Source organism: Phaseolus vulgaris, chromosome 5 (genome assembly GCF_051622355.1).
Source record: "Phaseolus vulgaris cultivar YP4 chromosome 5, ASM5162235v1, whole genome shotgun sequence".
Lineage (NCBI taxonomy): Eukaryota > Viridiplantae > Streptophyta > Magnoliopsida > Fabales > Fabaceae > Phaseolus > Phaseolus vulgaris.
Genome location: NC_143502.1, coordinates 36,199,847 through 36,212,290, shown reverse-complemented (window position 1 = coordinate 36,212,290; position 12,444 = coordinate 36,199,847). Strand labels below are relative to the sequence as shown.

At 30.3% G+C, this 12,444-nt stretch overlaps 2 protein-coding genes across 2 annotated transcripts; both read left to right on the top strand.

Annotated features, from left to right (window-relative positions):
- The first annotated feature begins 800 nt into the window (after window positions 1-800).
- Window positions 801-3,951, top strand: LOC137835542 (RING-box protein 1a). The gene is made up of 5 exons (XM_068644091.2): window positions 801-1,023; window positions 1,110-1,160; window positions 1,250-1,309; window positions 3,368-3,439; window positions 3,538-3,951. The coding sequence occupies exons 1-5, from the start codon at window positions 888-890 to the stop codon at window positions 3,573-3,575; spliced, it is 357 nt and encodes a 118-aa protein (XP_068500192.1). The 5' UTR covers window positions 801-887; the 3' UTR covers window positions 3,576-3,951.
- A 2,285-nt stretch (window positions 3,952-6,236) lies between these two features.
- Window positions 6,237-7,280, top strand: LOC137834511 (vascular-related unknown protein 1). Its single transcript, XM_068642542.2, has 3 exons — window positions 6,237-6,706; window positions 6,807-6,866; window positions 6,983-7,280. The coding sequence occupies exons 1-3, from the start codon at window positions 6,368-6,370 to the stop codon at window positions 7,136-7,138; spliced, it is 555 nt and encodes a 184-aa protein (XP_068498643.1). The 5' UTR covers window positions 6,237-6,367; the 3' UTR covers window positions 7,139-7,280.
- The last annotated feature ends 5,164 nt before the right edge of the window (window positions 7,281-12,444 follow it).

Sequence of the window (12,444 nt, the reverse complement as noted above, 5' to 3'; positions counted from 1 at the left end):
GACTCACATGACTTAGAGTTTGGGCTTTGGGCCTGAATATGATTTAATAATAATAATAGAATAAAAGGCCCATTGGTTAATGTGAGAAATATATATATGATGATATATCTAATGGAAAACCTACACATAATAGAGATTGGGTACTAAAGGCTATAGGGTTCTGTCTCTGCAAATAATAGTTGTCTCACGGTTAACCATCACATGAAAGTGTGTGTCTCTGCAAATAATAGTTGTCTCACTGTTAACCATCACGAAAGTGTGTGACAATAACGGAATTGCTAAGAGATAGATTGAGACAAAGGAGATAAAATAACTGCTCAATTAGGATCACTCATGAGTCAAGGTGAGTGTCTATTCCTGATTGATTGTATGATTGTGTGAGAATCATGATATGATAAGATCTATATGTGAACATAATTGTATGTGTTTAATTTACGTTATTCATGTTTAATTCTTACATACTTAACCACTACGTACACTAATACACACCCTTAGGTTAAGAAATATATTTTACCAATAACTTTATATTAGCGTATAAAAATATTATTTTAATTATTCATCAACGGACTTATTAGTATAATTGCGCCAACCGTCGATAGCTGACCTACTCATACCCGTGCACCGAGCTCCGATCACTGAGCACTTAGTCCAGTAAAAAATCTATTCAAAAATTATTTTTCCAAAATATATTTTGTGATTCGAAATTTTCAGCTCTAAAGAATAATTTGAAAATATAAAAGGAAATCGGAAGGCCCAAAATAATTGGACAGTCGTGAAGGCCCAAAAAATGAAAAGCCCAATCCAGTCTACAGATAAAACATAGAAAACATAAGAAACTTGCAGTACGGGGCAAGAAGTTTTGTTCCGAAGCTAGAAAAAGTTGAAGAATGGCGACTCTGGATTCCGACGTGACGATGGTTCCGGCCGGCGAACCCTCCAGCAGCACCGGTCCTTCTTGTTCCAGCAAGAAGCCCAAGCGATTCGAGATCAAGAAGTGGAATGCCGTTGCTCTATGGGCTTGGGGTGCGTCTCTCTCAACCCTCTCCCAAACCCTAATTTTCATTTCCTTCTTCTCATTTTTTTCTTCCTTTTCATTTCTGTTGTTGCAGATATCGTTGTGGACAATTGTGCTATCTGCAGGAACCATATCATGGATCTCTGTAAGCGTGTTGATTCAACTTGTCGAGTATGAATTAACTTTGTTTATGAGAAATAGCCTAATTCGCTTTTATTTTGGATGCTTGTTTAGGTATTGAGTGCCAGGCCAACCAGGCTAGCGCCACTAGCGAGGAATGCACTGTAGCTTGGGGTACGCTCTAAAACCCTATACATTTATCCGTTAAATACGTCGCTTCTGTCATTCCTATTATTCTCTTCTTGCTGGTTTTTTCCATCCAATTAATTGGTGATTTTGTATGAGAATCCGTTTTTGAATTTTTTGTTGAATCTGTCTTTTTGTATTCGTTTATTAGTTGAAGTTATTGTCTGAAACCAATAAACGTGATAATGAGTCTGACTGCTGGTTTCTCCTTCAGCTAGTTAAAGGTTGCAACTTACCTTTCGGCCCTGGTTGTTAGCTTCTTACTCATTTGGTCTTTCCTTGGTTATATGTTATCTTAATAAAGATTCCCTGATAGTCATCATTTTGTATTTTTTTTTTCTGTTCAACGTTTAAACTAAACCAATGCACTGTCAGCTCCTTAAGCAAGATGCAGCCACATCCTTAAAGTCGTGCTTGAGAAATTGTTTGATTAGGCATCATTCTTCTCATTATAAAATGATCCCCCACCCTGCTTTTCCGCATGTAAAGTTGAGTTTTTCACTCAATCCATGCAAATAGTCTGTTCAATAGTAAAGCTCGTTAGGAAATGAGTTGAACACTTCTCAAAGGAACATCACCCTCTGTGTGCAAATAATTTATGATTCGGAAAATGATAACTATTCTTGATTTCATAGCTCAGTTGTAAACTATTTTTTTGGAGAAAAACAAGCAATGAACAACCTATAGAAACGGGTACCCTTTACTAACTGAACAATGATTCCTATGTTTATTTTTTTATTTGTTTGGTCCTTATTATTGAGTATTGCATACTTGATGACTATTCTGACATCTAGACTCTAGACCATATGGAGATTTCAGGCTTGTTTACTTCATCTCAAAGTTTACAATTTAAACTGTGATGTATCTTGTAATTAGGTAAGGTTTTATTTCAAATATTTTCAGACTTAAAAAACGAATTATACTTTCATCCCAATTCACATATGCCTGTTGTTTGAAGTTTGACGACTTTCAACTTGATTCGTGCTTATTTTTCACTGAACCAAATGCTAGATCATTTTTGTTGAAGGACACTAGGTCATGATTTTATTTGTTGCTTTAAAACAAATCTTTATTGAAGTCTAGCTCTGTAGTTTGTTAACTGTGGCTCTTGGCAGAACCAATTAATTGTGTAAAATCCTTTAGCATATGATCTAATGAATCAATGTTGGTATAATATCTACATCTGATACTGAAACCCGTGTGACAAGCTTGCATTTGTTTTGGCCCATTGGTAGGTAAGCGTGTAAGAATAAAAATACAGAGGTTTATTGAGGAATGGAAGTCTTCCTTAAACCTTACCATTCAATTCTTCCGTAACCTTAATCATCTCATCATTGCAGTTATTAATATTATCTCCCTTCAACAACAAAAAATGCTACCCTTACATCACCACCCAGCTGCCATGCATACAAGCAAGTTCTGTATGAGGCAACCTTAGCTCGTCTAGCTTAAATTTTTGTAATGGGTTGGAGGGTGGCAGGGGTTATCCACATCATAAGTAATTAATTTCTATTGAAAAATTCATAATACATATTTAAGTTTCATCTTCAGTCACTCAATACCTCCCTCGAGGCGTTTCCACTTTCAATCTACACCCTCACCATACGAGTTATTGTGATTTCAACCTTTCAAGGTAGACTTTGGCACTAGCGAGGGGGTGGGGATGTACACAGCAGGGAATATGAGTGAAGTTGGAAGGAGACACAATGCATTTCACTTGGGTAGCAAATTGTTACAGGATAATCAAATCTGGATTATATTTTATTTATTTATTAATATACAAGTATTTATTCAATACATATTGTCAGACCATTAATTTTGAAAATATTATCACATTTGTATATTGTATTGGATACTTGTACCCATTCCCCGGCACAGAGCAGCATAGGGCAAAATTCCATATTAAAAGTGCACTTTAGGCAGGATTTAAAAGTAGTTCGTAGGTCATTTCTCTAGTTATGTCAAGCTTCTCTACTTGTTACGTTTTGGCTTAGCAAAAACAGGATTACTCAAATTATTACTTGCTCTGGCTGATATCTTGTACAGGAGTTTGTAACCATGCTTTTCACTTCCATTGCATAAGCCGATGGCTGAAGACCCGTCAAGTATGTCCGCTAGGTATGTGGGGAAGTTCCTTTTCCACCTCTTTCTCTTTTTGGATTCTATGAATTATTTAGCGATCTTCTCACTGTCTTGGTGTTTCTTTGGTGCTATAGATAATAGCGAGTGGGAGTTTCAGAAATATGGTCACTAGAACTTGGATGCGGCTGAGATGCTTCCAACTGGGGCATTTGGATTGTATCAGTTTCTGTCAAATATTTATAGCTCTACGTTACTGTCGTTGGTGTTTTACTATCTTTCGATAGTGTCCCTTCTAAATGTTTTTATCATACCGTTACTCCCCAGTTTCACGGTTCATCTCATCATTTTTCAAATCTACTAATGTGGTAAATCCGGCACTGTAATCCACTAAAAAAAAAACGCGGCTGCGTGCGTTAATTCACTCAATTCTATGTAGAATGTTATATCGCACAATGTACTGCCTATTTTCACGAATAGGATATACAAAAAGTAGTCATACTAACCCATGTTCTTGACAAATATCTTAATGAACTGATCTTTGTATTTCAGTTCGTACTGTTTTAATTAGTTACAATGAATTGTAAAAATGTGAGATATTGATCAAGATTTAAAATAGAGGATAAAAAGTCATACTTTTGTTTGTTGTAAGGTAGCATAAGGGAAATTGCAAGAAGCAGCAGGAAGGTGGCCTAGTTAAAATACCCAAAATCAGCTAATGACATGAATTGCTGTATATATAAAGGTCAATGGGATGGGCTATGGTTGTAAACAAGTATTATCAAAGTTTATGATTCACTGATAATTGAATTGATATGTTTATTTCTATTATCATTATAGTAAAGAATGAAATTTAGTATGCAATAGGACGAAATAAATGTATAATATAAAAAGAAAGATCCTTTTAACTATATTTACCATAATAAAAAAAAAGAAAAAAAGTGAAGTTTGTTATATAAAAAGTATGTAAAAATAGCGTTATTGTTTTCTAACTGTCATAGTCAGAATCTGTTCCTTTTTGTCAAATTATTTGACAACTAGAAAATAGAGTACTACAGGGAATTAGCATTTTTCATTACATACAGGTATAGCAAATACTAAACAGCTTATAAAATCGCTTTTTATAGTGAACACTTACCACAGAGCTCATAAAACGAACTTGCCAATTCAACCAGGGGAAGCCATATGGTCCCCGGTTTTCAATGTTTTCACACAAAATAAATTTGAACTTTTATTCCATATGGGTGTGGAAGAACTGAATGAGATAGGAAAAACTAGCCCAAACACTTTTTCGGCAAGCCTAAATAAATTTCCAGTCAGACGTTGCAAATTTCAATAACAACCATAAATGTGATAGGAAAAAGGTTAAGTGGGCAAACTCTTCTGACCAAACTTTTCACCTACGTTTAACCATGGTGAGCTGGATTCACTGTACTTCGGAACTTACTCTAAAACAAAAAATAAAACCCTTTGCTATTTCGCAATTATATTTCTTTTTTTCTTAATAATTATCCCTTATAAACCATGTATCATTAATTTAATCTACATGTTTAATTGTTATAATAATTTTTTAAGAAATTAATTTAGGTGAGTTAATTCATTTAATCTATTTATTTATTCGCCATAAGTTGAGTCAACGGATTTAGTTTTGTACTCACACAAAATTAATTAGATCAAACTTACTGACTTTTTTTTACAATATATGGAATCACTCTATTTGTGAAATTTTGCAGGATAAATGGCAAATTTTTTTTATCATAGATATCAATGAAGCGAAACTCAAATTTTAGTTAGAAAAAAATGGTATATAAAAAAAGTATGTAAGATGTTGCACTTAAAAGGTTTTGAGTGGTTCACAGAATGTTTTCCAAGTTAGAAGTAAATTAGAGGTGAGTGGTGAGAAGATTGAGAAGGTAAAAATGTAATGCATAGAGTGCAGTTAAGTTGAGGGGAGATTGAGTCCAATTTTCTCCCTGTCAATAAATGTTTTTGGTTGAAAGAGGAGTCCTCATAAGGAAAATAATGGCCTCCATTTCAGAAACCAAATCTCCTTCCAACCACAAAGGTCAACGCCATTCTCGGTCTTCAATTCCTTGCACGTTCTCTTCCTCTCTCTATTCTATGCCTCATTCTACTCTTTTTTTTCTTCCTTTACTCTCATAACAAACAACATTTCAGATTGACTCCTCTGAGTAAAACTAAGTACCCGTTTATCTAATTAACAACGAACATGGACACCTTAACCAAATAAACACTTTTCTGACATTCTTTTTATTTCCATATATAGAATCATATTTTAAAACTCTTGGATGTAGACTCTCATGGTGAACAAATTATAGAGTGGTCCTCACTCATATATATCACCTCTATATTAATTCTCCATACACATCTAAGCCATTCTTTCTTATTTCAACACAAATCTAACCTCTCATATTTTTATACTGTATTTAAAATGGAATATGAGAGTATATGCATAATAAATATTAAAAAATGAGAATGAAAAACTAAAATGGATAAATAAATATATGAAAGTGTGAGGTGCTAAATATATTTGCATATTAAGCAGTTCGAATTGAATCACCAAATATTTGGTTTTCTAAGAACAATAAAAAAGAAATTATTATATGCACAACATGTATTTAAGTTTTTAATAACACTTAGCCATGTATTATATAAAATTAATTAAAGCAGTAATAGTCTTTAACTAAATAATTTCTGTCATGAATAAGTGAGTGAGATTGAAAAAATGAAAGATGAATAAAAATTTAAGTTATGTTGAATGTTAAAAAGTGATGACTTATCATTCCTCCCTATATATTTGTCTCTCTCTGATGGCGTACACTGACATGTAGTATCCATAGAACATTACTCTAAGCTCAGTGTTATAAATCCCTCCAGAGAAGAACTCTCTCAACATATCTGACAAGAAAACTCTCTCTTTCTTTCTCTCTCTCTTTCCCTCTCTTGATGGAGCATTCTCTGAATCCTTCTATGGGAAAAGCAGTGTCTGGAAGTGCAAATGAGGAAAGTGGGTGGACTTCATACTTCGAAGATTTTTCTAAGGACACGGAGCAACAAAGTTACTGTTCTAGCTTGGGTGGCTCCTCTTTGGTCTCAGATGCTGCTTCTTCTGCTGCATGGAAACTCTCACATAGCAATCACCTTCTTTCCTACCCTTCTGTTAGAGTTAGAGAATCATCTAATAATGTCTCTAAGAAGCTTCGTTTCAAGAAAACAAGAACCCAACAGATATCAGATGATGATCCTTTGGAAGACACTGCTAGCTCCCCTGTCAATAGTCCCAAGGTATCTGATGTGCAATTATGATATAACTATACAATATAAGATCTCATTTCTTATGTATTCATAATGGAACTTCTTTGTGGCTTTCCATCTTTTACAATAGGTAGGGGACTTGAAGATTTCCAGCAAGATCGATGATCAACTTGATGGTTCTACTTCTAGGGTAACCCTGCTAAATTTATGATGTTTGTGATCAGAATGGAAGAAATAATAACTCTTTTAAGTACTTTATCTAATCAAGTTATGTGGCTCATGATGATGATGATGATGATTGTGTAGGGTAAGGGGTTTCACTCAGAGCATTATCCAAACCTGCTGCAGACTGATGAGTGTAAGATAAATTTTAATGGAAACAATGTTGAGTGCACTGAAGACTTGAAGAAAAGGGGTTTATGCCTTGTTCCCTGGTCCATGTTGGTTAATTATTATGGGTGAATGGTACTTTTGTCTAGTTTGTGTTCTTCTATGTAGCTTGACTTCTCAGGTCACATTGCTGTAAACATAGCATGATCAGTGACAGAAAATCCCTGTATTATATACCAATCATTGTTAACATGATCATAACCTGAGTCCATAATTTATGTTTTGCTTATTTGTTCATCAACAGAGAAACCTAGATCATGTTGTCACATTCTCCAAGGGAACTTAATATGTGCTCAACAAGTTACAAGAACAGTAAAAAGAGGTTATTGAAGAAGATAAGCTGCCTAATTTTAATGTTCAAAACATGTGGATGACATTGCATGACATTGATTTTAAATCAATTAAATAAATGTTGGTGTGAACAACTTAATACAAGGAACACAAAAAGACCACTTTTCATGATGTTGTAGGTGAAAAGGTCTTTACTTAGCATATACAAGTGAAACCAAGTTGGTCAAAATGCATATATATATATATAACGAATTAATAGTGTAGTTAAAAGTATATTAAATATGATTAAATTTAAACTATAATGTATTTCTAATTCAGTATTAATTATTTTATGACCAAGATAGACTGCAAAATCAAAGATTAGGAGATACTGTTAATTAATTGAATGGTTTGAATCATGGTGATGATACTTAATTGATGGCTGGACAAAATTTTCAAATGGTTTGAAAAGTAGAAAATAGCCCTGTGTGTAGAACATTGAAAAACGAAGATTCGTGGGTAGCAGTACTCTCCATTTAATATTAATCATAAAATAATAGTGTTTTTTTTTATCACCAAATCATAAAATAATAGTGTGACTCAAATAATATATTGATATATATCGATACTTTTGATTATTGAATAAATTATGTATTAGACATTGTGTTATAGATCGTGAGTGGACAATAGTTTACACACTAATACTGCAAAACATCAAAGAAAAAAACGATCATGTCGCCATGCATCCATATAATTAATCTCTTAATAATGATAATAAAGCTAACCTCCAAAACTATATCGTATCTCATTATCTTAAATGAAACGTGTAGAAAAAAACCTAATAATTTAGGCAAAACACCAATTCAGTACAATTATATTTAAAAGTATTCATATCTGACTATTTTTTTAACTACGTTAATACTTAAGACATGTTTGGGACAATTTAATAAAGAAAAAAAAATGTGATTTTAAATATTATTTTTTGTGTGGGAAAGTCTTAACACAAGTCTAATATTTTTTGGATTAATTTAAAAGTAGTGCTTAGAAATATAACTGTTTTCTAATAATTAGAGCCAAGTTATGCTTATAAATATAATTTTATGTGTTTTTTTACTAGTTTGCACTACGACCTCGACTATTTTTTACCTAAATTTGTTTATAACAACTTTTAGTTTAGGTTTAATGATTTTTTTTATGTAAATTAAAACTGTAAAAAAGAAATTAAAATAAATTTTGATCAACCTACATTCTACAAAAAAATCATTAAAAAAATTAATTTTATAGAATAAAAATAACTAGTTACTAACTAAATTAGATATTTATAGATTAAAAATATTATTGATATCTAATAGTTTTTATTATTAATAAAAATTTATAAACTTGTTTCTAAACTAGATTCTTATGAAAATAATAATAATTAGATTTTAAAAATTAATTTATAAATATTTCTCAATAATAAAAACTAATTTAGATATTAATAATTTTTACTTTATAAAATAATATCTAATTTAGTTAATATATATAATAACTATTTTTTTTAAACTTAGTTTTTATTTAATTATTTTCTTATGGTTACAGAAACTATACGTTAAAAGGAAGTAAAATATATATTACCTATATAGGCAATTAGCATAATTGTTTTCATTTTGGTAGAAATATTTTTTTTAAAGTGAATGTGAGGAATAGTTAGTCTTTTAGATGTTTTCTCACCTATACACAAATATAAAATTTGTTTTATATCTTTTACATTTTTAATTTACATAAAAAATAACTTGAATAACACTAAAATTAAATTCAAATTGGCACACTCAAATTTAATTTAAAAATTAAATTAAAAAATAATGCTCACATATTTAATTTTAAAAACAAATTTTGTATATATGAATGACTTCAATGTAAATTAAAAATATATATTAAAATCATATTTAAAAAATCATGATTTCACAATAAAAATCTAAAGTTATACATGACTTTTAAGTAAATTTAGGAATATACTAAATTTGAATTACAATATGAGATAGAGGATAGAGGAGGAGAATACAAAAATATTAAAATAGTAATAATCAAAATAAATTTATAAAAAAATAATAAATATGAAATAATAAAAAAATATAAATAACAATTATAATAATAAAAATAAATATATTATAAATAAATTTATAAAATAATAGTAATACTATATTTTTAATTTAAATTTAAATTTTATTTATGCTTTTTTATATATTTTTAGATGTACTAGAAATAGATAATTCATAATTTTTTTCATTCGAGTTGACAAATCATACTAGAATAATACTTTAACTAAATATGGGTAGAAGGTATAAATAATTTACTATCATTTATTCTATCTTTAATATTTATTAGGTGGTGAATTTTTATAACAATTTATATTTATTTTATTAAATTTTACAAAATTTATAATTTTAGTTAATTTTTTTACAATTATTACTATTTAAATTTTATTTAATTTTATCAATTTTTTTTTACAATTTCGCAAGTATCCGAAATATCAAATAATTTGGTCACAAACAATAATAATTTGTTTTAAAATAATTTTAACTGACTTCACTTCTACCGCCACCGCCACCGTTTCAAAAAAAAAATGCAGAAAGCAGCACCAACACCAAGAAGAAAGAGAAAAAAGACGATGTCACACCCAATTCAAATTATTTGCTCCGGCAACCCGCAAAGCGAACAATGCGTCGTGCTCACGGAGGAATTCGACGGAAGAGTCTAAGTCAAGGAATAACAATAATAATAATCATCATAAAAAAAATATAAAAAAAAATATTATTATTTAAACTTAAGATAAAAAAAATATAATTAAATTTTTAATAAATATAAATATTTATTTTTATTTTTATTTTTTATAAAAATTTCATGTTAGACATCACTATGCTACTTGACATATCAGCTAGACTGACACCTCAAGTAATTGGTATTTAAAACCTTAGTTGTTAATTAGATACCAATTTAAAAATCATTTAATAATAATAAAAACTAATTTAGAAACCAATTTTTTTTTAATCTTTAAAATAGTCTTTAGTTTAGTTACTATAACAACTAATTATTTTTTTTCTAAAAATTAATTTCTATTTCATAATTTTTTTTAGCAAATTAAAATTACTAATCAAAGCGATTGAAGATGTTGCCGTTGAACTAAACATATTTATTAAAAGAGTTGAAAATGCTATTATGATGTTGAGCTGATAGTGTCAAGGATATTCCTGAAGCCAATACTGAGTTGAGCATATAGCAGACTTTAACCAAAGAAACTGTAATAAAAAAATTTACTTGGACTAAACCAAGCTAAAAATATTTTAAGTCGAATTTTCTGTGAATAATAATTTCTGAATGTTAAAACATATGTGTATCCATTAATTCGTTGTCTGCAGATTCCATGTGGAACATTTGTTCCTTTGAAACTGGTATAGGATTTATTAATTAAGAACAAATCTGTGCAGAAAGAAAATCAGAACACTGAACCAACCACAAAAAATACATTCGCAGGCTTCCTTGTACCCTGGAAAATGTTTAATAGAATACATAAAAAAAATACTGTCCATCTTGACCGCTTGAAGAAGTGATAGTGGAGATTTGACCACTTGAAGAAGTGTTAGTGGAGATTTACAACATCAGAATTTTCTACTGATAAAAAAAAACATAAAAAAAAAATATTGAAAGGGAAAAAATTAGATGGATATATTTTAAAAAGTTAATTTTGGTCTCTATTGCCTCCAACTGGCCCTTCATTTAATAAGAATATTCTGAAAACGGCTGCAACAAATATCCCTCCATGTGCTATCTCTTCCATTTATAACACCTCATGCATTCAGCAAGAACACCCCACACACTTCTTTAAAACATTTGCTTAGAAATACTCCACACTCATAATGTTATCTTTCATTCTCTATATTAGAGATACTTTTATTATTATACATTTTATATAAAGTAAAATCTTTCAAAGACTTTGCAGCTAAGTAGATTCATATGTACATCTTTTCTTATATCTCTTTTATCCCATGTTACAATATTACTAATGACCAAGTTTTTTTTAAATCTATAAATATGCAGAGAGGAAAGTATAACAAGCCAGTATCCATGTAAAAATGTTGGAAATTATATACTACATATTAATTAAATTAGAATATATATATAATAATAAAATATTTTTTTAAAAGTACACTTATAACGATGATTCTAGTTTAGAACCATCGTTATAAATGCATTTTTTTTTTCTTTCGCAGAATAACGTTTAAATGCGTTTTTTAAACGTTTGTTAATGTGAGTTTCTCATGAGGATTCTAGAATCGTCATTTTAAACAACTGATTTATTACGATACTCGAAATAGCGACGATTTCCAAAACCGTCTTTATATGATATTTTTATTCGCCGTTAATGTACTGTTTTGTACTAATGACTCCTCAATCTTCTAATAATATGCATGTTAATCTCTCTTGCATGTTCATACAAAACAATGCTTCCAATGAGGCCTCAATATTAGGTGCCCCTTTCCCTGTTGAAGATCCCTTGTGGTATCCGGATAGTGGTGCCACTCAGCACTTCCTTGTGGTATTATTGGTTATGCTTTTATTCCTTCCGCTGTCACTGATACATCTCTTCTTTTAAATGATCTTTTTTTGTGTGTCTAAAATTACAAAAAATCTTCTCAGTGTCTCCAAATTCTCTTGTGATAACAATGTATGTTTTGTTTTTAATCCTAATACATGTTATGTTGTGCATAATGATATGAAGCAGGTTCTTGTTCAAGGGACTCTTAAAGATGGCTTGTATATCTTTCCTAGTATAAAGTCATGCTCAAATTATTTTGTAAATTCTTTGTCTTTTACTAGTGACAATATTACTATCATTTTATGGCATCAATGCTTTGGTCATTGTCATTTTAAATCTCTAAAACAGATTCTTTCATCTTATAACATTTTTGTAAAAACTGATATTTGATTTTGTTTTGCTTGCGCGCATGCTGAATGTCATTAACTGCCTTACCCCACTACTTTAACTACTTATAGTGCCCATTTCCAAATTATATACATTGATGTTTGGGGCCTACCAAATCTCAAATTTTCACTGTGTTCAAAAAATTTAA

What these genes read in the sequence shown, in the direction of transcription:
- LOC137835542 (XM_068644091.2), top strand. Translation starts at nt 888, where the DNA reads ATGGCGACTCTGGATTCCGACGTGACGATGGTTCCGGCCGGCGAACCC. An exon ending in GGAATGCACTGTAGCTTGGG is followed by an intron (nt 1,310 to 3,367) that starts GTACGCTCTAAA and finishes TATCTTGTACAG; the next exon opens with GAGTTTGTAACCATGCTTTT. An exon ending in CCGTCAAGTATGTCCGCTAG is followed by an intron (nt 3,440 to 3,537) that starts GTATGTGGGGAA and finishes TTGGTGCTATAG; the next exon opens with ATAATAGCGAGTGGGAGTTT.
- LOC137834511 (XM_068642542.2), top strand. Translation starts at nt 6,368, where the DNA reads ATGGAGCATTCTCTGAATCCTTCTATGGGAAAAGCAGTGTCTGGAAGT. An exon ending in CCCCTGTCAATAGTCCCAAG is followed by an intron (nt 6,707 to 6,806) that starts GTATCTGATGTG and finishes CTTTTACAATAG; the next exon opens with GTAGGGGACTTGAAGATTTC. An exon ending in TTGATGGTTCTACTTCTAGG is followed by an intron (nt 6,867 to 6,982) that starts GTAACCCTGCTA and finishes ATGATTGTGTAG; the next exon opens with GGTAAGGGGTTTCACTCAGA.